The sequence below is a fragment of the Aquarana catesbeiana genome, linkage group LG05, assembly GCF_042186555.1.
Source record: "Aquarana catesbeiana isolate 2022-GZ linkage group LG05, ASM4218655v1, whole genome shotgun sequence".
Taxonomy (NCBI): Eukaryota; Metazoa; Chordata; class Amphibia; order Anura; family Ranidae; genus Aquarana; species Aquarana catesbeiana.
Genome location: NC_133328.1, coordinates 557,707,544 through 557,734,766, shown reverse-complemented (window position 1 = coordinate 557,734,766; position 27,223 = coordinate 557,707,544). Strand labels below are relative to the sequence as shown.

Here is a 27,223-nt window from a genome sequence, read left to right as displayed (position 1 = left end):
AAAAAAAAAAAACCTGCTTGGTGTCAGTTTGTGACTGGGGGGGGGGGGTGATTGGGGGGTGATCGGGGGGGATCGGGGGTGTTTAGTGTGCCTGGCATGTTCTACTGTGTTGTGTGTGAGTGTTGGTGCACTTACATGTCTTCTCTCCTCGGCGCTGGAACGGAAACTACCGAGCCGAGGAGAGATGACATCACATCCTCTGCCTCTGTGTACTATACAGAGGCAGGGAATGTTTCTCATTGGCTGGGAGCGATCGCGAGGGGGGGGGGCACGATCGGATGGTCTCCCCCTCGTCTCTCATCGCTCCCAACCAAATGCCGACCGCCGATGGCACCGGGGGGGGGGTCCGATCGGACCCCCCGCCCGCGGGAAGGCAATCACGTACCAGGTACGTGATTTTGCCTGCCCGTGCCGCTCTGCTCACGTATATAGACGTGGGGCGGTCGGCAAGTGGTTAAAAGGAATAAAAGTCATTTAAAACTGCTTGCGGCTTTAATGTAATGTCGGGTCCCGGCAATATGGATGAAAATCAGTGAGACAAACGGCATGGGTACCCCCCACCCCCCAGTCCATTACCAGGCCCTTTGAGTTTTGTATGGATATTAAGGGGAACCCCACTCCCAAATAAAAAAAAGGAAAGGCGTGGGGCCCCCAGGCCCCATATACTCTGAGCAGCAGTATACAGGCGGTGCAAACAAGACAGGGGCTGTAGATTTGTTGTTAAGTAGAATCTGTTTGTAATTTTGAACTGGTACATTTTTTAAAGTGTAGCTCCAGCCAAAAAATCTATTTTTAAGCTTTTTGGAAAACATAGGGAAGGGTTTTGCTGTCTGTGCACCTCTTCAGAAGATTTCACCTCACTTTCTGTCCCAATGACAAATGTTTTTTGACAATTTGGGTTTTTTAGTGAAACAAGGATTGGTGATAAAGCATCAGTGGAGAGGAGACACGTTTTTCCCATATTAACTCTTACAGGAGAGAATTTCCCTTCCTAGGGGCAGATTTCATCTCACTTCCTGTTGTCTCCTTCCGTTTGCAAGTAGGAGTTGTTTGTAGGTTGGATGTTTGAAAGTAGGGGCCTGCCCTATATACTCTGCAGAAATTGGGGCCTTAGGTGTTGGTGTTGCCACAACACTGTAAGCCCTCACAGTTGCTCTTGGTGGGCGCAGGAACGGGCTATGCTGTGAAATATTAGATCAAGAATTGTAATTACATGCCCCTGTTGAACAGGGTCAGAAAAATTGGGCCTTTGGTGGTGGTGCTGGTGCCACAACACTGTAAGTCCTCACAGTTACTCTTGGTGGGTGCAGAAACGGGCCCTGCTGTGAAATATTAGATCAAGAATTGTAATTACATGCACCTGTTGAACAGGGGCAGAAAAATTGGGCTTTTGGTGGTGGTGGTGCCACAACACTGTAAGTCCTCACAGTTACTCTTGGTGGGAGCTGGCACAGGCCCTGCTGTGAAATATTAGATTTAGAATTGTAACTACATGCACCTGTTGAACAGGGGCAGGAAAATTGGGCCTTTGGTGGTGGTGGTGGTGGTGTTGCCACAACACTGTAAGTCCTCACAGTTACTCTTGGTGGGCGCAGAAATGGGCCCTGCTGTGAAATATTAGATCAAGAATTGTAATTACATGTCCCTGTTGAACAGGGGCAGAAAAATTGGGCCTTAGGCACTGGTGCCACAACACTGCAACCCCTCACAAATACTCTAGTTGGAGTGCACGAATGAGCCCTCCTGCAAAATATTGCATCAAAAATTGTAATTACACGCCCCTGTTAAACAGGGGCTGAAAAATTGTGCCTTAGGCACTGGTGCTGGTGCCACAACACTGCAACCCCTCACAAATACTCTAGTTGAGCGCAGCAACGAACCCTCCTTGCAAAATATTGCATCAAAAATTGTAATTACACGCCCCTGTTAAACAGGGGCTGAAAATTTGGGCCCTAGACACTGGTGGCGGCGCCCAGAACCAAAAATATTCTTACAAGCTATCAGCATGATCATTGAGGAGGAAGAGGATAGTCACTCAGCATAACAGGATAGTCACTCAGCATCAGCATAGGCAGTCTTGAAGGGATCTGACATTTCAAAAATAATTATTCGGTTACATCAGCATCAGGTGCTTGGTAGCTGGTGGTGATCCAAGGCTGATTCATTTTTATGAAGGTCAGTTGATTGACCGAGTCGGTGGACACGCGCACCCTATGATCGGTTGCAAAGCCTCCAGCAGCACTGCATACGCTGGATGCAGGACAGGCCAGTAGCTCAATTGCATACTGTGCAAGCTCTGGCCAGTGATCCATCCTCAAGACCCAGTAACCCAGAGGATTTTCAATGGGAAAGGTGTCCAAGTCAGATCTTGCCCCTAGGTATTCCTGCACCATGTAAAACAGATGCTGGCAATGGTTGCTGGAACCGATCATACCTTGGGGCTGCGGACTAAAAAATTGTCTGAACGCATCGGCCAGACGGCCACCTTCTCCACTGCTCCTTCTTTGACTGACCAAAGCTTCAGCAACACGTTGTCCAGGAACGTGAGTTAGTAACTTCCCAGTCTCTGGGAACGCATTGCACAGACCTTTCTGCAAGGCCTTCCGAAGATGTTTCATCCTCTGCTCCCTCTGCGACGGCAAGATAAGGTCCGCAACCTTACCCTTGTAACGTGGCCAGTATTGATCCCTCTCCTTGATACCACAAATACGAGCATCCTTCCGCAGGCTCTGTAGGATCAGGGAGGCCATGCAGCGTAGGTTTGCTGAGGCATTCGGTCCGGAGTCCTCTGGGTCACTAAGGATGACATGATCCACAGCCACCTCCTCCCAGCCACGTACAAGTATATGGGTTTTTTGGGACTGTAAATCATCCCTTAAAGACTGCTGCTGATGCTGAGTGCCAGGCTCCACCTCCATGCTGACACAATCCTCCTCTTCTTCCTCCTCCTCGTCCTCTTCCTGTGTGATCGGCGGGCATGCAGGAACACTGTCTGGATAAAGAGGGCCTTGAGAGCTAAGGAAGTCCTCCTCTTCCTGCCTCTGTTCTGCCTCAAGTGCCCTGTCCATTATTCCATGCAGCGTGTGCTCCAACAGGTGGACAAGGGGGACAGAGTCACTGATGCATGCACTGTCACTGCTCACCATCCTTGTGGCCTCCTCAAATGGTGACAGGACAGTGCATGCATCCCTGATCATGGCCCACTGGCGTGGGGAAAAAAAAACAAGCTCCCCTGACTCCCCTGACCTGTTGCACAGGTACTCATTGATGGCCCTCTGCTGCGTGTGCAGCCGCTGCAGCACGGCCAACGTTGAGTTCCACCTGGTGGGCATGTCACAGATTAGGCGGTTCTTGGGCAGGTTAAATTTCTTTTGGAGGTCAGCCAGCTAAGCACTGGCATTATATGACCTGCGGAAATGCACACAGACTTTCCTGGCCTGCCTCAGGACATCCTGTAAGCCCGGGTACCTGCCCAAGAAAAGCTGAACCACCAAGTTAAGGATGTGAGCCAAACAGGGCACATGAGTCAGTTGTCCCTGTCGGAGAGCGGAGAGGAGGTTGGTGCCATTGTCGCAAACCACCATACCTGCCTTAAGCTGACATGGCATCAACCACCTCTGAACCTGCCCCTGCAGAGCTGACAGAATCTCTGCCCCAGTGTGGCTCCTGTCCCCCAAGCACACCAGCTCAAGCACCGCATGGCATCTTTTTGCCTACATGCTTGTGTAGCCCCTTGAACACCTACGGAGCACCGCTGGTTCCAAAGACAAATCAGCACAGGAAGAGGCCATGGAGGAAGAAGAAAAGGAGGGGGTGGAGGAGAGAGGTGTGGCAGAATCACCACTAGTAGTATTTTGGAGGCGTGGTGGCGGAACAACCTCCAACACTACTGCACCATGTCCTGCATCCTTCCCAGCTGCAAGAAGAGTCACCCAGTGCACAGTGAAAGATAGGTAACGTCCCTGTCCATGTCTGCTGGACCATGAGTCAGCCGTAATATGCACCTTACCGCTAACCGCCCTGTCCAGCAAGGCCAAGACATTGCCTTCCACATGCCGGTAGAGAGCCGGAATCGCCTTCCTTGAGAAAAAGTGACGTTTGGGAACCTGCCACTGAGGAACCGCACATTCCAGGGGGCAGAGTCTACCAACTGAAAAGGCAGCAGTTGAAGTGCTAGCAATTTAGCCAAGCTAGCATTCAACCGCTGGGCATGTGGATGGCTGGGAGTAAACTTCTTTCGGCGGTGCAGCAGCTGGGGCAGGGAAATTTGCCTGGTACAATCTGACGTCGATGTACCGATAGCAGATTGCCCCCAAGTACTTGGCTGTGACACACCTAATTCTACACCTTCATTCCTCTCAGTGCAGGTCTCAGAGAGGACTGAAGGTATAGTGGGGTTGGAGATCCCAGCTGATAAGGAGCAAGGAGAGGTCCTCTTTGGTGTGGGTCTTTTAGGTGCACTTGCCAACGAACTGCATGGCAGGTCGACATATGTCTGGTCAAGCATGTGGTGCCCAAGCGGGTGATGTTTTGGCCACGCGAGATACGCTTGAGACATATGTTTCAAATAGCAGTGGTGGGATCTGATGCACTCATCTCAAAAAAGGCCCACATCAAAGAACTTTGGGAATAACACGCAGAGACAGCAGCGCCCTGCACATGAGGAACTCTGTGGTGTGATGCAGTCGGTGTGCTGCCCTTAAGTTGGCCCCTGGAGGGCATCCTGTCTCGTTGGTGATGTGCCTCCTCCTCCTCTCTCCTATCAGGCACCCATGTGGAGTCAGTGACCTCATCATCCCCTCCCTCCTCATCACTGGAGCAAAGCTGGCAGTATGCTGCAGCTGGGGGAACATGACTGCCAGATTGCTGTCCTTCTTGGGCACCTTCTCTCTCTGGGCTCACGTTACTGCCTTCCTCTAGCTGGGTACCATCATCGGAGCCTTCAAAACGCTGGGCATCCTCCTGCAGCATGTACCCAACACTGTGGTCAAACAGTTCAGGGGACTCCTCAGGAGGACATGGTGGGGCTAGGGAAGGAGTGACTGATGCCATTGAGCTGAGGGAAGAGGCCGCGTTGGCAGCTACTTGGCCTTCCAGACATACTAATGGCCTGCAGTGAGATGTAGCTGCACAAAGCTGGGAAGTATATATATACTGATACTGCAGCTAGCAGAATCAACTGCCTGCCTGTAGTATTATTAGTATGAGAATACCAGCAATTGTCTTCAGATAGCTTTAGGTGCACACTGTGCAGAGGACACAGTACACTAACTGTAAATATTGTAGCTGCCTGTCTGTGGTATTAATATAGGATCAGAACACCACCAATTGTATTCATAGCTTTAGGTGCACACTGTGCAGAGGACACAGTACACTAACTGTAAATACTGTAGCTGCCTGTCTGTGGTATTGATAGGAGCAGAACAACAGCAATTGTTTTCAGGTAGCTTTAGGTGCACACTGTGCAGAGGACGCAGTACACTAACTATAAATACTGTAGCTGCCTGCCTGTGGTATTAATATAGGATCAGAACACCACCAATTTTATTCAGGTAGCTTTAGGTGCACACTGTGCAGAGGACACAGTACACTAACTGTAAATACTGTAGCTGCCTGCCTGTGGTATTAATAGGAGCAGAAGAACACCACCAATTTTATTCAGGTAGCTTTAGGTGCACACTGTGCAGAGGACACAGTACACTAACTGTAAATACTGTAGCTGCCTGTCTGTGGTATTAATAGGAGCAGAACAACAGCAATTGTCTTCAGGTAGCTTTAGGTGCACACTGTGCAGAGGACGCAGTACACTAACTATAAATACTGTAGCTGTCTGCCTGTGGTATTAATATTGGATCAGAACAACACCAATTTTCTTCAGGTAGTTTTAGGTGCACACTGTGCAGAGGACGCACTACACTAACTGTAAATACTGTAGCTGCCTGCCTGTGGTCAGGGCCAGATTAAGAGCATCATGGGCCTGGTGCTGAGGATTTTGGTGGGCCTTTTTATGGAAACAAAATGAAAATGCAAACAATTTTTCGCTAAAACAAATTAAATAAACTCTCACCAGTAATATCAGCTGTGCAGCCTCTGAGCAGCAGCAACACCACCAATACCACCTGCTATGCGGTCTCTCACCAGCAGCAACATAGGGAGACCACATTTCCAAACTGTCATTCAGAGACAACCCCCTCTTCCCAAAAAAAGATGAGGGTAGGGGATGTAGTCTCAGGGTTGGCGGGGAAATTGGCGGTGGAGGTGATTTGTCAGGCAAATGGCTGGTGTTAGTACATAAAATCAATCATCCTGACACCATGCTTGATATGGTGTCAGGATGATCAAATTCCATTATTTCAGTTACTACATTGTAATATATAGTGAAATAGTTCAACTCACCATGATGCAGAATCAGTGGGACCTGAGCTTGTCACTTGCCACCAGATGCAGCTTGTCACTTGCCACCCATAGCCTGCCACCAGATGTAGCGTATCACTTTCCACAGTTGCCTGCCGCTAGATGCAGCATGTCACTTGCCACCAGCAGCCTGCCACCAGATACAGTGTGCCACTTGCCACCAGATACAGTGTGCCACTTGCAACCAGATACAGTGTGGCACTTGCTACCCACAGCCTGCCACAGATACAGTGTGCCACTTGCCACCAGCAGCCTGCCACCAGATACAATGTGCCAATTGCCACCAGCAGCCTGCCACCAGATACAGTGGGCCACTTGCCACCAGCAGCATGCCACCAGATACAGTGTGCCACTTGCCAACAGCAGCCTTTCACCAGATACAGTGCGCCACTTGCCAACCACAGCCTGTCACCAGATACAGTGTGCCACTTGCTACCGACAGCCTGTCACCAGATACAGTGTGCCACTTGCCACCAGCAGCCTGCCACTAGATACAGTGTGCCACTTGCCACCAGATACATTGTGCCACTTGCCACCAGCAGCCTGCCACCAGATACAGTGTGTCACTTGCCACCAGCAGCCTGTCACCAGATACATTGTGCCACTTGCCACCAGATACAGTGTGCCACTTGCCACCAGCAGCCTGCCACCAGATACATTGTGCCACTTGCCACCAGATACAGTGTGCCACTTGCCACCAGCTCCCTGCCACCAGATACAGTGTGCCACTTGCCACCAGCAGCCTTCCATCAGATACATTGTGCCACTTACCAACCACAGCCTACCACCAGATACAGTGTGTCACTTACCACCAGTAGCCTTCCACCAGATAGTGTGCCACTTGCCACCAGCAGCCTGCCATCAGATACAGTGTGCCACTTGCCACCAGCAGCCTGCCACCAGATACAGTGTGCCACTTGCCACCAGCAGCCTGCCACCAGATACATTGTGCCACTTGCCAACCACAGCCTGCCACCAGATACAGTGTGCCACTTGCCTCCAGCAGCCTGCCACCAGATACAGTGTGCCACTTGCCAACCACAGCCTACCACCAGATACAGTGTGTCACTTACCACCAGCAGCCTTCCACCAGATAGTGTGCCACTTGCCACCAGCAGCCTGCCACCAGATACAGTGTGCCACTTGCCACCAGCAGCCTGCCACGAGATACAGTGTGCCACTTGCCACCAGCAGCCTGCCAACAGATACAGTGTGCCACTTGCCAACCACAGCCTACCACCAGATACAGTGTGTCACTTACCACCAGCAGCCTTCCACCAGATAGTGTGCCACTTGCCACCAGCAGCCTGCCACCAGATACAGTGTGCCACTTGCCACTAGCAGCCTGCCACCAGATACAGTGTGCCACTTGCCACTGACAGCCTGTCACCAGATACAGCGTGTCACTTGCCACCAGCAGCCTGACCCCAGATACAGTGTGCCACTTGCCACCAGATAGTGTGCCACTTGCCACCAGCAGCCTGCCACCAGATACAGTGTGCCACTTGCCAACCACAGACTACCACCAGATACAGTGTGTCACTTACCACCAGCAGCCTTCCACCAGATAGTGTGCCACTTGCCACCAGCAGCCTGCCACCAGATACAGTATGCCACTTGCCACCAGCAGCCTGCCACCAGATACAGTGTGCCACTTGCCAACCACAGCCTACCACCAGATACAGTGTGCCACTTGCCACCAGATAGTGTGCCACTTGAAACCAGCAGCCTGCCACCAGATACAGTGTGCCACTTGCCAACCACAGCCTACCACCAGATACAGCGTGTCACTTGCCACCAGCAGCCTGACCCCAGATACAGTGTGCCACTTGCCACCAGATAGTGTGCCACTTGCCACCAGCAGCCTGACCCCAGATACAGTGTGCCACTTGCCACCAGATAGTGTGCCACTTGCCACCAGCAGCCTGCCACCAGATACAGTGTGCCACTTGCCAACCACAGCCTACCACCAGATACAGTGTGCCACTTGCCACCAGATAGTGTGCCACTTGAAACCAGCAGCCTGCCACCAGATACAGTGTGCCACTTGCCAACCACAGCCTACCACCAGATACAGCGTGTCACTTGCCACCAGCAGCCTGACCCCAGATACAGTGTGCCACTTGCCACCAGATAGTGTGCCACTTGCCACCAGCAGCCTGACCCCAGATACAGTGTGCCACTTGCCACCAGATAGTGTGCCACTTGCCACCAGCAGCCTGCCACCAGATACAGTGTGCCACTTGCCAACCACAGCCTACCACCAGATACAGTGTGTCACTTACCACCAGCAGCCTTCCACCAGATAGTGTGCCACTTGCCACCAGCAGCCTGCCACCAGATACAGTATGCCACTTGCCACCAGCAGCCTGCCACCAGATACAGTGTGCCACTTGCCAACCACAGCCTACCACCAGATACAGTGTGCCACTTGCCACCAGATAGTGTGCCACTTGAAACCAGCAGCCTGCCACCAGATACAGTGTGCCACTTGCCAACCACAGCCTACCAACAGATACAGTGTGTCACTTACCACCACCAGCCTTCCACCAGATAGTGTGCCACTTGCCACCAGCAGCCTGCCACCAGATACAGTGTGCCACTTGCCACCAGCAGCCTGCCACAAGATACAGTGTGCCACTTGCCACCAGATAGTGTGCCACTTGCCACCAGCAGCCTGCCACCAGATACAGTGTGCCACTTGCCAACCACAGCCTACCACCAGATACAGTGTGTCACTTACCACCAGCAGCCTTCCACCAGATAGTGTGCCACTTTCCACCAGCAGCCTGCCACCAGATACAGTGTGCCACTTGCCACTAGCAGCCTGCCACCAGATACAGTGTGCCACTTGCCACTGACAGCCTGTCACCAGATACAGCGTGTCACTTGCCACCAGCAGCCTGACCCCAGATACAGTCTGCCACTTGCCACCAGATAGTGTGCCACTTGCCACCAGCAGCCTGCCACCAGATACAGTGTGCCACTTGCCAACCATAGCCTACCACCAGATACTGTGTGTCACTTACCACCAGAAGCCTTCCACCAGATAGTGTGCCACTTGCCACCAGCAGCCTGCCACCAGATACAGTATGCCACTTGCCACCAGCAGCCTGCCACCAGATACAGTGTGCCACTTGCCAACCACAGCCTACCACCAGATACAGTGTGCCACTTGCCACCAGATAGTGTGCCACTTGAAACCAGCAGCCTGCCACCAGATACAGTGTGCCACTTGCCAACCACAGCCTACCACCAGATACAGTGTGTCACTTACCACCAGCAGCCTTCCATCAGATAGTGTGCCACTTGCCACCAGCAGCCTGCCACCAGATACAGTGTGCCACTTGCCACCAGCAGCCTGCCACCAGATACAGTGTGCCACTTGCCAACCATAGCCTACCACCAGATACTGTGTGTCACTTACCACCAGCAGCCTTCCACCAGATAGTGTGCCACTTGCCACCAGCAGCTTGCCACCAGATACAGTATGTCACTTGCCACCAGCAGCCTGCCACCAGATACAGTGTGCCACTTGCCAACCACAACCTACCACCAGATACAGTGTGCCACTTGCCACCAGCAGCCTGCCACCAGATACAGTGTGCCACTTGTCAACCACAGCCTACCACCAGATACAGTGTGCCACTTGCCACCAGATAGTGTGCCACTTGAAACCAGCAGCCTGCCACCAGATACAGTGTGCCACTTGCCAACCACAGCCTACCACCAGATACAGTGTGTCACTTACCACCAGCAGCCTTCCATCAGATAGTGTGCCACTTGCCACCAGCAGCCTGCCACCAGATACAGTGTGCCACTTGCCACCAGCAGCCTGCCACCAGATACAGTGTGCCACTTGCCAACCACAGCCTGCCACCAGATACAGTGTGTCACTTACCACCAGCAGCCTTCCATCAGATAGTGTGCCACTTGCCACCAGCAGCCTGCCACCAGATACAGTGTGCCACTTGCCACTAGCAGCCTGCCACCAGAAACAGTGTGCCACTTGCCACTGACAACCTGTCACCAGATACAGCGTGTCACTTGCCACCAGCAGCCTGCCACTCCCTCCAGGACTCTTCCAGGATGGGTAGAAGGGACAGGGCCTGCATAGTCAAACAAATCCCTGGAGCCCCCACCCCTCCTGATCTGGGATGGTATGGTTGTGTGTAAAATGAATGCCAGGAGTATTGATCAGACCAAGTTCTATAGAGGGTTGTGTGTACAGCCTTTGGGCTCACACTGGTTTGCTGCAGTTTGGGCGCACTGCTTGTGTATCTGCAGTTTAGAAATCAATAGGACTGTGGGTAAAACGCAGGAAAACTGTGGATACACCAGCAATGGGCCAAAACACAGCAAAGCAGTGTGAACCCACCTAAAAGCACAAGGAGCAGAGTCTACATATTGACTGCAGTTATAAGAGCCATTGCTGAAGATAAAGGTAAAAGAGGGGGAGAGAAGGGAGATAAGAGTCCAGTCACTGAGCTCACACTTGGATGGTCAGAAGTTTATCACTCAGATATGTGTTCACCTTCTATCTGCCGGCTGCAGTTGCTTTGTTTCCCAGCCCACACGGCTCCTTCACTGCACACGGAGAGAGGGGAGGGGAGGGGAGGGGGAAGGCAGAGCCATTTGTGTAGGGGGGAACTGTGCACTGTGACACTGTAATAACCACAGTGAGCCAACACAGATGCAGCCAGACACCCCTACATTTACACACAGCTTCTCCTGTCCCAGAGAAGTTTATGGACATGAGAAATCAGGCTTATACTGCTGGCTGTGAGGGCCGATTTTAAGGCAGGGGCCTGGAGCTGCAGCTCCATCAGCCCCTATGTTAATCCGGCCCTGCCTGTGGTATTAATAGGATCAGAAGAACACCACCAATTTTATTCAGGTAGCTTTAGGTGCACACTGTACAGAGGACACAGTACTCTAACTGTAAATTCTGTAGCTGACTGTGGTATTAATAGGAGCTCAACAACAGCAATTGTCTTCAGGTAGCTTTAGGTGCACACTGTGCAGAATACGCACTACACTAACTTGTAAATACTGCAGCTGCCTGCGGTACTGTACTAATAGGATCAGAAGAACACCACAAATTTTCTTCAGGTAGCTTTAGGTGCACACTGTGCAGAGGACGCACTATACTAACTTGTAAATACTACAGCTGCCTGAGGTACTAATAGGATCAGAAGAACACCACCAATTTTCTTCAGGTAGCTTTGGGTGCACACTGTGCAAAGGACGCACTACACTAATTTGTAAATACTGCAGCTGCCTGCGGTACAGTACTAATAGGATCAGAAGAACACCACTAATTTTCTTCAGGTAGTTTTTGGTGCACACTGTTCAGAGGACGCACTACACTAACTTGTAAATACTACAGCTGCCTGCAATACTAATAGGATCAGATGAACACCACTAATTTTCTTCAGATAGCTTTAGGTGCACACTGTGCAGAGGACGCACTACACTAACTGTAAATACTGTAGCTAATAGGACTAATAGGATCAGAAGAACACCATCAATTTCCTTCAGGTAGCTGTAAATACTTTTAGAACACCAGCCTTTCAGTAGGAAGAGAATAACAGGAACGGATCTAGATAAACTGAATACAGTGTGTATATATATATATATATATATATATATATATATATACACATATATACACACACAACACCTAGGATGTATATATATATATATATATATATATATATATATATATATATATATATATACACACAATACACTGTAAGTGCAGCTAACTGACTCGCCTGCCCAAATTATAAATACATCATCAATGAAACTTCTCCAGACATGGACCCTACCAAGAAGGTCCTGCAAATCATCGCTGGAAAAAAGGTCTCGCTCCCACCACCCCAGGTACAGGTTTGCATATGATGGGGCACAACGTGTCCCCATCGCAACTCCCTGCACCAGGAGGTAGTGGGAGGACCCAAATAGAAATACATAATTCATAAGGACAAATCTGAGATGGCCCAAAATGAACCCATTATAAGGGCCTGCTGTGGTGCCTCATTCAGACAGGAAGCCCTCCACAACCCTGACCCCCTTGTCATGGGGGATTGAATTGTAGAGGGCCTCTACATCCACTGCAACTAACCATGCCCCCGCCGGTACATGGACATTGTCCAGGGCCCGGATGAGGTCACTGGTATCTTGAATATGGGACATGAGAGAAACAACATGGGGACGTAGATAATTATCAATCAGTTCACTTGGTGGTGCCATCAAGCAGCCATTGCCCGTGACAATAGGTCAATAGGTTGAATCAGACTTTTGTGGATTTTAGGCAAAGCATACAGAGTAGGGGTTCTTGGTGTTTTGACATTCAAAAATTCCAATGTTTTTTTGTCAATAATATTTTTTAGATGGGCATGGGTAATAAGATTCCTAAATTTTGTCATCATTCTATCAAGAATATTGGCCTATATCACTCCTTGTTGTTCAGAAGGTTTATGACCATTCGTTCATATTAGTTGGTATCCATAACAACTATATTCCCACCTTTATATGACTGTTTTACCACTATGTGTTGATTGTTTTTCAAACCAGAGACAGCCTGGGAAATGTTGGATCTAAGTTTGAAGTATTGAAATCTTTCCATTTAGTTTTCTCTATTTCCTTGATTACCTGTTGGGTAAATGCCCTAATGTTCGGGTTGGCCTGTAATGAGGGGAATGCTCATGATTTTGGCTTATAAAGTTGAGGAGGAGGGAAGCAAATACTCTTGGGTGTTTTGGTGATGGAGGATACACCAATTTCATCCAGAGAGTTGAATACTGGTTCATCCGAGGAATTGCTTTCTTCCCAAAGCTCCATTAACTCATTCAGGGACTTCATATCTTCCATGGTAAATGACCTACTAATGGCTAAAGCCAATGGACACTATTCTGTACTACTTCTCCTGGATCTCTCTGCTGCCTTTGACACAGTGGACCACCCCCTCCTCCTCAAACAACTCCACTCCTTTGGTCTCCGTGACTGTACTCTTCGCTGGTTCTCATACTACCTATCACACCGCTCCTTCAGTGTCACTTACAACTCTACTTCCTCCTCTCCTCTTCCTTTTTCCTTTGGGGTCCCCCAAGGTTCTGTTCTTGGACCTCTCCTTTTCTCAATCTACACCACCTCCTTGGGTCAGTTGATTGCCTCCCACGGCTTTAAATATCATCTCTACGCTGATGACACCCAAATCTATCTCTCCACCCCCCAGCTCTCTCCATCTGTCTCCTCACGCATTACCAACTTACTAGCAGACATATCAGCCTGGATGTCACATCACTTCCTCAAACTCAACCTATCCAAAACCGAGCTCATGATATTTCCTCCCTCAGGTGCCACTTCCCCTGCTTTCCCTGTCAATATCAATGGCTCAACTATCAACCCATCTCCCCACGTTAGGGTCCTAGGTGTAATCCTGGACTCTGAACTAACCTTTCGACCCCACATTCTATCACTATCCAAAGCTTGCCGCCTCAATCTCCGCAACATCTCCAAGATACGCCTCTTCCTAACCAATGTCACCACAAAGCTTCCAATCCACTCCCTGGTCATCTCCCGCCTCGACTACTGCAACTCCCTCCTCATTGGTTTACCTCTAAATAGGCTATCCCCACTTCAGTCCGTCATGAACGCTGCTGCCAGGCTCATCCACCACACAAACCGCTCATCGTCTGCTATACCCCTCTGCCAATCCCTCCATTGGCTGCCACTCAGTCACCGAATTAAATTCAAGATACTAACTATAACTTACAAAGCCATCCACAACCTGACCCCCAGCTACATCTCTAACCTAGTCACAAAATACCAACCTAATCGTTCTCTTCGCTCCTCCCAAGACCTCCTGCTCTCAAACTCCCTTGTCACCTCATCCCATGCTCGCCTTCAGGACTTCTCCAGAGCCTCCCCCATCCTCTGGAATGCTCTACCCCAATCCGTCCGATTTTCTCCTACTTTATCCACTTTCAGACGACCCCTGAAAACTCATCTCTTCAGAGAAGCCTATCTGGCCCCCACCTAACGAATGTACACTTATCTTCTCAATCAGCACATCACCCACAGTTATTACCTCTTGTATCTCTTGACCTTCCCTCTTAGATTGTAAGCTCTAAGGAGCAGGGCCCTCTAATTCCTACTGTATCAAAGTGTATTGTATTTGTACTGTCTACCCTCATGTTGTAAAGCGCTACGTAAACTGTTGGCGCTATATAAATCCTGTATAATAATAATCCGAGGAATTGCTTTCTTCCCAAAGCTCCATCAACTCATTCAGGGACTTCATATCTTCCATGGTAAATTCTTTCCAAATCTCATTCTCTAAAGAGTGAGATCTGGAAGCTAATGTAGCTAATAGGAAGATTTCTGGAAGATTGATAATTTTTGTCATAAGATAACTTTGTACATGAATTTGCTAGCAAAAAGATGCACATCTTTTATTAATTCAAATCGATCAGTTTTTTGAGTTGGACAAAAGGTTAGTCCCAGGCTAAGGGCTTGAACCTGGTCATTTGTTAAGGATGTGAAGACAAATTTATTACTTGGAATTTGTCTGACTTGGGGGTATCTTAGATTCCAGTATTTCACCATTGGTGATCTTTTTGAGATCCGGTGTCTGTGGGAATAAAAAAATAGTAGCTGTGCGTACATCACCTGTGACATTAGTGGTGGTTGCTGAGTTTACCTTCAACATGGCTAAGGCTTGAGAAAAAGAGCAAGAGGGAGTCCCTAAAGCACCGGTAGTGACAGAAATAGATTGTGAAGTGGAATTGGTAGAACGAGATACCTTGCGTGCACATGCAGGTTTGGCTGTGCGTTTGGGCACTGATGTTTGGTGTCCTTCCCCCTCATTTTTACGTTTTTTGGATCCCAAAGTGTGTGATAATTGTTTAGAAGCTGTTGTTACCTGTGAAGAAGATAAAGAAGATAAAGACGATACATCCAAATCATTAGGGTCGTTATTTGGACTGGCTCGGTGAGTGAATTCTCTGTTTTTCCACCTTCTCGCTCCTTCTGAGGGTCATCCATAAGCTTGACAAGAATCGTAAGTGAGTTTATCAGGAGCAAATTTCTTTTCTTTGGATTTCAACAAATCCCCAACAAAAGATTCAAGGTACTTTTTAAGTAAACCAGCCATGCCCCCGCCGGTACATGGACATTGTCCAGGGCCCGGATGAGGTCACTGGTATCTTGAATATGGGACATGAGAGAAACAACATGGGGACGTAGATAATCATCAATCAGTTCACTTGGTGGTGCCATCAAGCAGCCATTGCCCGTGACAATAGGTCTACCTGGTGGTTGAATCAGACTTTTGTGGATTTTAGGCAAAGCATACAGAGTAGGGGTTCTTGGTGTTTTGACATTCAAAAATTCCAATGTTTTTTTGTCAATAATATTTTTTAGATGGGCATGGGTAATAAGATTCCTAAATTTTGTCATCATTCTATCAAGAATATTGGCCTATATCACTCCTTGTTGTTCAGAAGGTTTATGACCATTCGTTCATATTAGTTGGTATCCATAACAACTATATTCCCACCTTTATCTGACTGTTTTACCACTATGTGTTGATTGTTTTTCAAACCAGAGACAGCCTGGGAAACGTTGGATCTAAGTTTGAGGTATTGAAATCTTTCCATTTAGTTTTCTCTATTTCCTTGGTTACCTGTTGGGTAAATGCCCTAATGTTCGGGTTGGCCTGTAATGAGGGGAATGCTCGTGATTTTGGCTTATCAAGTTGAGGAGGAGGAAAGCAAATACTCTTGGGTGTTTTGGTGATGGAGGATACACCAATTTCATCCAGAGAGTTGAATACTGGTTCATCTGAGGAATTGCTTTCTTCCCAAAGCTCCATCAACTCATTCAGGGACTTCATATCATCCATGGTAAATTCTTTCCAAATCTCATTTTCTAAAGAGTGATATCTGGAAGATTGATAATTTTTGTCATAAGATAACTTTGTACATTAATTTGCTAGCAAATAGATGCACATCTTTTATTAATTTCGAATTGATCAGTTTTTTGAGTTGTACAAAAGGTTAGTCCCAGGCTAAGGGCTTGAAACTGGTCATTTGTTAAGGATGTGAAGACAAATTTATTACTTGGAATTTGTCTGACTTGGGGGTATCTTAGATTCCAGTATTTCACCATTGGTGATCTTTTTGAGATCCGGTGTCTGTGGGAATAAAAAAAAATAGTAGCTGTGCGTACATCACCTGTGACATTAGTGGTGGTTACTGAGTTTACCTTTGACATGGCTAAGGCTTGAGAAAAAGAGCAAGAGGAAGTCCCTAAAGCACCGGTAGTGACAGAAATAGATTGTGAAGTGGAATTGGTAGAACAAGATACCTTGCGTGCACGTGCAGATTTGGCTGTGCATTTGGGCACTGATGTTTGGTGTCCTTCCCCTTCATTTTTACGTTTTTTGGATCCCAAAGTGTGTGATAATTGTTTAGAAGCTGTTGTTACCTGTGAAGAAGATAAAGATGATAAAGACGATACATCCGAATCATTAGGATCGTTATTTGGACTGGCTTGGTGAGTGAATTCTCTGTTTTTCCACCTTCTCCCTCCTTCTGAGGGTCAACTATATGCTTGACAAGAATCGTAAGCGAGTTTATCACGAGCAAATTTCTTTTCTTTGGTTTTCAACAAATCCCCAACAAAAGATTCAAGGTACTTTTTAAGAGATTCCTCTCGTTTATTAAAGGCAGTGCCCAAAGTTATATTAGAATTGTTAGTATACAATTTTTCAATATCCTTATCAACCAACTCCAATTCATTGGAATACTGTTGGCAAAGGAGATCTATCATTTTAAATGAACATGTTTGTAGATTATTTTCCCATTCTGATCTGAATTCAGGCTCAACCTTTCTAAAATTAGGAAATATTTGCACCCACAAACCCCAAGGGGAAATATTATCATCAATATATTTTTGAAAATATTTTTTGTTCCAATATAGTCTGGATTTTCTTTCTAATAGTTGTCGTAATCGCACAAAAAAGCGATCTAAGGTAATACCCCCTTATCAAAGAAATCTGAGACTGATGAAATTCGTCCATAAGACCTCTAAAAGCGGTTCCAAAATAATTGGCCATAATGAGACAATTTCATTTGCTTGTAAACAACAAAGAATATATTATATGAAGAAATATCTATGAAATATCTCTTTTAGAAAAAAAACTGTTTATATCAATCTCAAAACATATAATTTATTGATTTTTTTTCCCCCAGTAACTTTTTATTGAAGTTTATCACAAGTAACAGAAATGTGCAAACAGATTCTGTCCAACAATAAGGCAATATGAAGAGGGAGACAGTGAGGTGAGTATCTACGACATAATAGGGTGTTAATAAAGGTGAACAATATGAGCAATAATATGTGCCATATCGGTAGTGCCCGATGCTTAGCTTAAGGTTGAGAGTATTGTCTGACCTCCCCATGCACCCCATGTGGGAGCCTCATTTATTGATTTTGATCCCCAAACCCTGGCTGTGTATGCAATGGGTGTTTCCCACCCTGGGAGACAATTACTGTAATTAATTATATCAGCCAAGGATAAGTGGAACAAGGCAATACATCCCAAAAAGTTAGAATTGCATGGGAAAGTGGGAGGGGGGACTTTTAGAGTGCCTGGGACAAAGTAATTGAGTATTGCATTTTATAAAAGATAACAATTTTTATTTCATACATTTGTTAAAATAGATATAACAATCTCCCTGTTAAAATATTATATTCAGACCAAGAAATATGCAAATACACTCAAAGCTACTGTATAACAACGTTTTCTCGACATGTTTGGCCAAGATATGGCTGTCTCAGGAGATTCATAATTGTCTGTGTACAGCGTAATCACTGCAATACATAAGAAAATACATTAGACACAATGCAAATAATGGGGCCAAAATGCCCTTAATCCTTCATTTTAAAACAGTAGAAAATTGTGTGGGATTATCTGAAACCGTTCTTACCTTGAAGCAATTTTTCAGGTCAGTATGCGAACACACCAGGGCCACAGGACCGCCAAATATTGAGGATATCAGTGTGTCATAGGAGAACCAAAGTGCCCGTTTAAGGATCCAATAAATATGTCAGATATATAAACTGTAGCATGTACATCCAATAACTAGATACCAAAAACACCCAGTGAGGTCCACAGCAAGTCTCTGCCTGAAAAATTGCTTCAGGGTAAGAATGGTTTCAGATGATCCCATACAAATTTTTACTGTTTTAAGATGAAAGATTAAGGGCATTTTGGCCCCATTATTTGCATTTTTCCATTGTGTCTTATGTATTTTCGTATGTATTGCAGTGAATACGCTATACACAGAAAATTAAGAATCTCCTGAGGAAGCCATATCTTGGCGAAACATGTCGAGAAAACGCTGTTGTACAGTAGATTTGCGTGTATTTGCATATTTCTTGGTCTGAATATAATATTTTAACGGGAAGCTTGCTATATCTTTTTTAACAATTGTATGAAATAAAAATTGTTATATTTTATAAAATGCATAAGTCCATGACTTTATTCCAGGCACCCTAAAAGTCCCCCTTCCCACTTTTCCATGCAATTCTAACTTTTTGGGTTGTGGTGCCTTGTTCCACTTATCCTTGGCTGATATAAATAATTGCAGTAATATTCTTTCATAGAGTCGTAAGTCCGATTCTTGTGTGCTCATTAACCTCTTAGCACTGGCGCCTCCCGGGCCCTTTAAGAAGTTTATGACCCCGGGAGGCAGGCTTAAGACCACGTGACCGACATGACTGGCTGTCACAGCGGTCACGTGATCCGAAACTCTTTCAGTTAGAGGATGGTAACTGTGTCAGGAGCACACAGCACGCACACTCTTGGCACAGGTGTATGGGCAGCAATTCACGCAAATATGCAGCCCCTCAGTGCTAAGGACCAGGCACTGAGAGGCCACATATTTGCGTACGGCCGGCACCAAGGGTAAAGCTTACAGAAAGATATACTGGTGATGTCAGTAAGATTGAGGCCTCATACAATGCTGGACAGGAGCAGAGGACCCAAATTTAGCAGTGGCTCCTGTGGAGGTAGTGATACACTTCTTATCCCACAGACACAACAGTAAGTAAGAAGAGATCTCTTCCAAAGCAAAGGGATTTCCCATCAAAACAGTTGTAACCACAATGTGTTTATCCATTGGAAGATTTCCGCTTCACTTTCTGTTTCGCTGTGAATACCCCAAAATTTTGCCTTTTTAACTTACTTCTGTACTGGAGACAGTAGTCCCCATGTTCAGTAGTGAGGATTAAACTATCCAACGGGAATGAAGCCAGCAATAACCCTTCTTTCTGTCCCATTCTAATACAAAATGGCTTGACGGACAACTTTGTTTATTTGTCAGTTACTCCTGCAGTAAGATCTCCCCATTGGAGCCCAAGTTCCCAGCTTCAGTCCCTGTCAATGTTGTGGCTGATTTGTTTAAAAGAAAACAATAAGAAACAGTGAATACATCAAATAGCCTAAAGTTGAGCAAGCTACTAATGGCTGCAGAGGATGGGTGGAACGTGAAAAAAACCTTATTGCTGGAGTTCCCACTAAAAAATGCATTACACCTTTTCTGTTTTTGAAAATCAAAGTACATAGTCAAGGTGCAACTAATATTTTTGCATTAAAGCAGATTTGGTAAATATCTGTACACATTTGCAACTGATTGTCATGTCTATAATAGGGGTTACAGAGCGTTTCTATTACAATCCACTCATGTCTCTCAAACCTTTCCAATAGGAAAACGTCAGATACCAGGTAACAACATTATGCTAATTGAAAATGAAAAAAATGAAAAATAGGGAATGGCGCTGTTGTAAAAAAGTGTATCAGTACAATAATCTTACTTTTTATAGATATAAAGTGACGGGTGCTAAATCTGTGTAAGCAAAATAGTGAAAGTGTATCAGTATAATAATTTTTCTTATCATAGATAAAGTGACAGGTGCTAAAACTGTGCAAGAAAACACTATAAACAGTATACTCAATCACTACAACCAACGTATAAATAAATTCTTTGAAATAAGGGTTTAAAGTGACAAGTGCAGAAGATATAATAAATATGTGTAAAAATCAATGTGCAATAGAAAATAAATCAATGTGCAATAAAAAATCAATGTGCAATATAAACAGCAATAATGCAATTCATTCGCCTGTTGTGTATATAATGTGTAAAAACAGAATCAAAATGTCCATAAAAGTGACGTAGTGTTCCATCCAGTATGTTTGAAATCCTCTTTTTATAATGTGGTATAGGTGGAAAAGTGCAGAAAATGTGGCAGTATTCCCCTTATGTGAATGCACTCACCGGAGCACCCTACCCCTGCAGGGGTGCGAGCGTAAAATGTTGATCCCAAGATGCCTATCTCTTTCCAGCTTCAAGCAGCACGGCTCAGGTTGATCCTCACACAGGGAAAGAAAAAAAGGGCTCCACTGACTCCTGTTTCAATGAAGTTCCCAGCCAGGCATCCACATGTTGTGTTTCATAAAAAAAAAAATAAAGGTAGTCCACATAGCGTAACTCTGTTTCATTTGTTTATTGCATAAATATCCAAGGAATAAAAGTTTAAAAGTTTTAAAATAGGAGAGGGAGCTCACAGGCTCTCGTGCTCTCCAGACGACATGGGGAAGCAACGCTACCTAGAATCGCCGCTTGCGTTCCACCGGTCGAATATCTGGAACCACGGTACCTGGATGTGACGTTTGTGCGTGGCAAGATGGTCCCGCCTTACGCGTTTCGTCACACGGACGTCATCTGAGGCGCCTCAGAATGCAACACAGGCGAATGAATTGCATTATTGCTGTTTATATTGCACATTGGTTTTTTATTGCACATTGATTTATTTTCTATTGCACATTGATTTTTACACATATTTATTATATCTTCTGCACTTGTCACTTTAAACCCTTATTGCAAAGGATTTATTTATACGTTGGTTGTAGTGATTGAGTATATTGTTTACAGTGTTTTCTTGCACAGTTTTAGCACCTGTCACTTTATATCTATGATAAGAAAAATTATTATACTGATACACTTTCACTATTTTGCTTACACAGGTTTAGCACCCGTCACTTTATATCTATAAAAAGTAAGATTATTGTATTGATACACTTTTTTACAACAGCGCCATTCCCTATTTTTCAGTTTTTTCATTTGCGTTTTGGTTTCACTTAGGTGTTTCCTGTCTATAGGGGGCAGCAGTTTTCAACATCCTGAAGCGCGGATCCTTTGGTAACAATGTATTCTGCTAATTGAGTTTCCCTGTTTGACTCCATAGCAGCATACGTTGTACATTTAGGTAGACTCCCTCCTCGCGCCTACCCCAAATGAGAGTGGGGTCTCATAAATTTAGATACAGAGCCAGAGAACGTGTTATTTTCTGTCCTCTGTATGCAACTCCAGATGAGATCACATTCAGTCAAATTTTGAGTAAAGATTGAATCATGAAGACAACCTCTCTAAGGGATATCACATCAGCCAGAAAGTTTGCCAGATCAGGGCTTTAGGTTACGTGGGACACTTTTTGGCATACTGCCTAGCCCAAACAGTCTTTATTGCCATACTATGATGAAAATCAATGTGGCTAAGACATCCTGTTAATTATTGGCCTTAAAGCGTAGTTCCACCCACTTTTGAGAGGTGGTCTTGAACGAAAGACCACCTCTCCCCTTCTTGTTTTTGGATATTAAAAAAAAAAATTCTTCTTCTATGGTACCTTTTTATGAGGTACAGCCTGTACTTCTGATCCATCCGGTCCACGGAGCAGGTCGTCATATAATTTTGTGCGGCGAGCCCCCCCCCGCTGTCTTCTGGGACCTGTGTGTGTCCCAGAAGATAGCTGCCCATTCACAAAGCGCTGCGCAACTTGCACATGCGCAGTAGGAAACGGGCAGTGAAGCCGCAAGGCTCCACTGCCGGTTTCCCTCAGTTAGAATGGCGGCGCCTGCACCTGATCCGATGGAGGGCCTCGGGGGGCCGACATTGCAGGCTCCCTGGATAGGTAAGTGTCTTTATTGAAAGTCAGCAGCTACAGTGTTTGTAAATGCTGACTTTTAAAACAAAAATTTGCGTATGGAACACCGCTTTAAGGTTTCTGTTAGCTAGAATTATGATTGAAACCTTAGTTTTTTCGGCATTCCACCCTTGTTTGTGGCTAGTTATTTTCCAAATGTATGTTGCCATGGAGTCAGTCAGGAAAACAAAACTTCCTATTAAATGCTTACCATAATTTTCCTTTCCTGATGGACTCCATGGCAGCATGGGGATCATTCCAGTGTCACCAGTAGGCTAGTTACAAACATGTTCTCTGGTTCAAAATTTATGGGAGTGGTGTCCTATAGGATAGGAGCAAGGATGGAGTCTACATGAGTGTATGCTGGCAAGCAGTCTATTGGGTAAGGAAAATTCTGCTAAGTATTTGACAGCAAAGTTTTTGTTATCTTCACAAATACATATAAAGATTAGAATTAGAAAAGAATTAGCATCATTGAGAACTTGTTATTCCCTCAAAATTTTGGTGAAAATTTTGCCACCTTGACAAAATGCATTGGTGTTAACTGGAAAGGGAAAATTAAGGTAATATTTGGATGTTTTTAAGGGTGCAATAGGATTTAAATGGCTCCAGGGGGTTATAAAAGCTCATTTTTATTAACTTTAACCTATTCTTATGCTACAAACAGCCTCTCCTTGGGCATCTTTGTTTTACACTTTTTTTTTAAAGAAACAAGAATATAAATGAAGGAGGAAGTAAAATGAAAATATATATATATATATAACACTAAATGGAATAAACTAAACTACCCTAAATACTGTGAAAATAGTAATTTGATGGTGATCCAATTTAATCAAAAATGACTGTTCTCATCCCTAATGAAGAGTATCTTTAAAAATACTGTACATCCATCCTCAGTGCAGCAAACCAGAAGGAAGTGGTGAGATAGACAGATAATATAAAATTACATCAGACCTTGGAGAGCCCTTTGTGACTTGAGGAACAGATTTCATAATACCTTTTTGCTCTTTTGTTGAATGGAGCGACTACAGAATGCACCGATGAGGACGTTTTACCACACAAAGCAATAACAATAACAGAAAATAACAGTCAGTTATTTAAGAAAATAAATGGTACAAAAATCATTATAAACAATTCACAGTAATCTCTCAATAAAAAAAAAATAATACAACATGAAATTTCAGCATGCCTTTAAAAATCTGTATATATGCAGCTAAATAAAATGGCTTTTTATGAAAACACATTCTACAACTGGCAGCATGTTTACCAGTGCCCTGCAGGAAGTGTCCTCAGCTTTCTGCTCTCTGCCTTAGTAGTTATACAAGAAATGGAGATTGGAGAACATCTATAAAAAAAGTTGCTCTCACTTTTCGCCCTCGGAGTGGCTGCACTGGACGATGATTTGTCTCCATGTAGCATAATTCACTTCCATCTTCACTCTTGGTGCTCAACAGGCTCCGAAACTTGGAGAGCTATGAAAAAATTATTCTTCATAACTATTAAATTGTTACACATTTTTACATACAAACTTTAAGGGTCTGAAGTGAGTAGAATTTATTGATTTAATGTATAAATTTTCAATGTTATATTGTATGTCTGTTTATTTTATTCTACGTATAGAAAACCTTTATTTTACAAATAAACTTGCCATGAAGACAGCGATTAACAGGGCGTTGTGGGTTTTCTAAAGAAAGAGTCCAGCAGGGTCTGTTTCTCTTTCACTCTGAGAAGGGAGAAAGAGTTGTGGGTCATTCCACCAAATCATTCAGCTGTGTGGGTAATCTTTACTTCAGCTACTGGGGCCTTTAAACAATAGTCTTTTTTCTAGCAAAGAACTTAAAGTGGATGTAAACCCACCACTCACCCAGTGTAAACTAATGGCACAGTATTAATGTATATATACATGAAAGCCTCCTGCATGTATCCCTGCCTTGCAAATGTCACCCCCTTCAGCAGTAGGATCCCCGCAAAACTCTGGAATCAGTGAGTAAGTCTCTTTGCCAGGGCCCGGTGGGGGGAGTCGTGGTATCATAAGACTCCCTGCCCACCTCTATACTCTCCTACTCTTTCTGCTGGCTCTGGGAGCTGACCAGGGCTGGCCCAACCCTGGCCCAATTGGGACCCAATGGGACCATTGTCCCAGACGCCATTTTAAGAGGGGCGGCAGCCATGGGCCGGCGGGTGAGGGAGCGGGCAGGCGGCTCAGTGGGTAAGTGAGCGGGCGGCTCAGCAGGTAAGTGAACGGGCGAGCCAGTCAGCAGGTGAGCCGGCGTACAGGACAGTCGGCAGGTGAGCGGGGGGCTGGCCAATCAGCGGGCTGGCCAATCAGCGAGTTGGTGGGCAGGGAGCAGAGAGATGACATCATCTCTCACCGCCCGCACTGCATCACTGCAGTTCTGCCCTCACTGATTACATAATTTCTCTGCTGCCTGACTTCACTCTGGGACACAGCAAGTGACAATCCGCACCTTAGCAGGCAAATGACAAAGTAAGTGACAATTGTAGCAGGCAAGTGACAATCTGCAACTTGTGGCAGGTGATGTGGCAAGTGACAATCCGCAACGTGTGGCAGGTGACGTGGCAAGTGACAATCCGGCAACGTGTGGCAGGTGACATGGCAAGTGACAATCTGCAACTTGTGGCAGGTGACGTGGCAAGTGACAATCCACAACTTGTGGCAGGTGACGTGGCAAATGACAATTCGGAACATGTGGCAAGTGACAATCCGCAATGTGTGGCAGGTGACGTGGCGAGTGACAATCCGCAACTTGTGGCAGGTGACGTGGCAAGTGACAATCCGCAATGTGTAGCAAGTGGCAATTCGCAACGTGTGGCAGGTGACGTGACAAGTGACAATCTGCAAAGTACGGCAGGTAACGTGGCAAGGGACAATCCACAACGCGTGGCAAGTGTCAATCCAAATGTCACCGGCAGGGAAGGGTTTAACACTAGGGGCGATCAAGGGGTTAAATGTGTTCCCTGGGAGGTGTTTCTAACTGTGGGAGGATGGTACTGACTGGAGGAGGAGAGAGATCGCTGTTACTGATCACTAGGAACAGCAGATCTGTCTCTCCTCCCCTGTCAGAATGGGGATCTGTCTTTTTACATTGACAGATCCCCGTTCTGGCTTTCTGTGGAGCGATCACCGGTGGCTGGCAGAGATCGCGGCCGCCAGCTACGCACAGGTCCTTTTATGCTCCTATATACATGTATAGAGCATTACAGGTCCTCTTTATACTCCTATAAACATATGTAGAGCCATGACAGGTCCTCTTTATATTCCTTTACATGTATAGAGCCATGACAGGTTCTTTTTCTACCCCTATATACATGTATAGAGCCATGGCCGGTCCTCTTTATTCTCCTTTATACATGTATAAAGCCATGACAGGTCCTCTTTATACTCCTATATACGTGTATAGTGCCATGACAGGTCCACTTTATACTCCTATATACGTGTATAGTCCCATGAGAGGTCCTCTTTATACTCCTATATGCGTGTATAGTGCCATGACAGATCCTCTTCATACTCCTCTACGTGTAGACCGCCATGATCGGTCCCCTTTAGTTATCATGATATAAAATAATGGATGTGGGGGCCTTTTGGTGTGTGTGATTTTTTTGGGGGGCGGTTCATTCTTGGTCCCAGGCAGCACATTGTCTTGGGCTGGCCCTGGAGCTGACTGCACCATGAATATCCTCCTCAATCACACTGATCACGCCCCATGATGAGTGACGTCCAATCAAAACTCAGGAAAGTCACCATATGACTTCAGCATGCCCAATCATGCTGAGGTGTGGAGCAGCCAATCCTGGGAGAGCTGGAACAGAAAGGAGGAGGGATGTGAAGCTGGAATTGTAACACTCTCTCTGCTCTCATGCTCATTCATGAGATAAAGAAATTTAGATGTCAGTCATAGCAGTGGTGGATGTTGCGACACAAACTTATCTGTGTGACTTTTTTTTAACTTACTGAAAAAAGACAAGAGGATTGCTCAGAGCTGGATTAACTCTTCGTGGCAAGACTGGGCACAGATGAATTGACATCCTCTACTGTACCAGGTAGAAGTCTTCATCAAAAACATTTTTTTCAGGTTTACATTCACTTTAAACTGTGGGGAAAAAAATTGCCAAACAGGCAGGATTTTTTAATACAGAAGAGACATTCCAAGTCTCTTCTGCATTAAAGTTCCTTACCTGTCTGTACAGTGAGGAACAAAATCTCAGTCCTGCCAATGAAAATGGCTGAAAAGCAGATCTCAGAAGCCAACTGGCCAAAGATGGCCGGTGGGGAGCTTTAGGACACCACAGCACTGGAGAGAAGGTGAGTATGGTTCTCCTTTACTTCCCAACTCTTGCCAAAATGTTTTATGTAATTTTGGATTGAGCAGGAAAGAGGTATGCCCCGTACACACGGTATGATTTTCCGACGGAAACTGTTCAATGGGAGCTTGTTGTCAGAAATTCCGACCGTGTGTAGGCTCCATCAGACATTTTCCATTGGAATTTCCGTCACACAAAATTTGAGATCTGGATTGCAAATTTTCCGACAACAAAATCCGTTGTCGTAAATTCCGACCGTGTGTACACAATTCTGACGCACAAAGTTCCACGCATGCTCGGAATCAAGCAGAAGAGCCGCACTGGCTATTGAACTTCATTTTTCATCGTACGTGTTGTACATCACCGCGTTCTTGATGTTCGGAATTTCCGACAAGATTTGTGTGACCGTGTGTATGCAAGACAAGTTTGAGCC

At 45.8% G+C, this 27,223-nt stretch overlaps 1 protein-coding gene across 1 annotated transcript in view; it reads right to left on the bottom strand.

Annotated features, from left to right (window-relative positions):
• The window catches only part of LOC141145322 (carbonic anhydrase 13-like), a 116,102-nt gene that overhangs the window by 5,507 nt on the left and 83,372 nt on the right, over nucleotides 1-27,223 (bottom strand). Inside the window, exons 7-9 of the mRNA XM_073631899.1 lie at nucleotides 23,835-23,939; nucleotides 16,789-16,908; nucleotides 15,224-15,343 (exon numbers count right to left, since the gene is read on the bottom strand). Coding sequence (XP_073488000.1) covers nucleotides 15,224-15,343; nucleotides 16,789-16,908; nucleotides 23,835-23,939 — 345 coding nt within the window. The remainder of the gene's footprint in view (nucleotides 1-15,223; nucleotides 15,344-16,788; nucleotides 16,909-23,834; nucleotides 23,940-27,223) is intronic.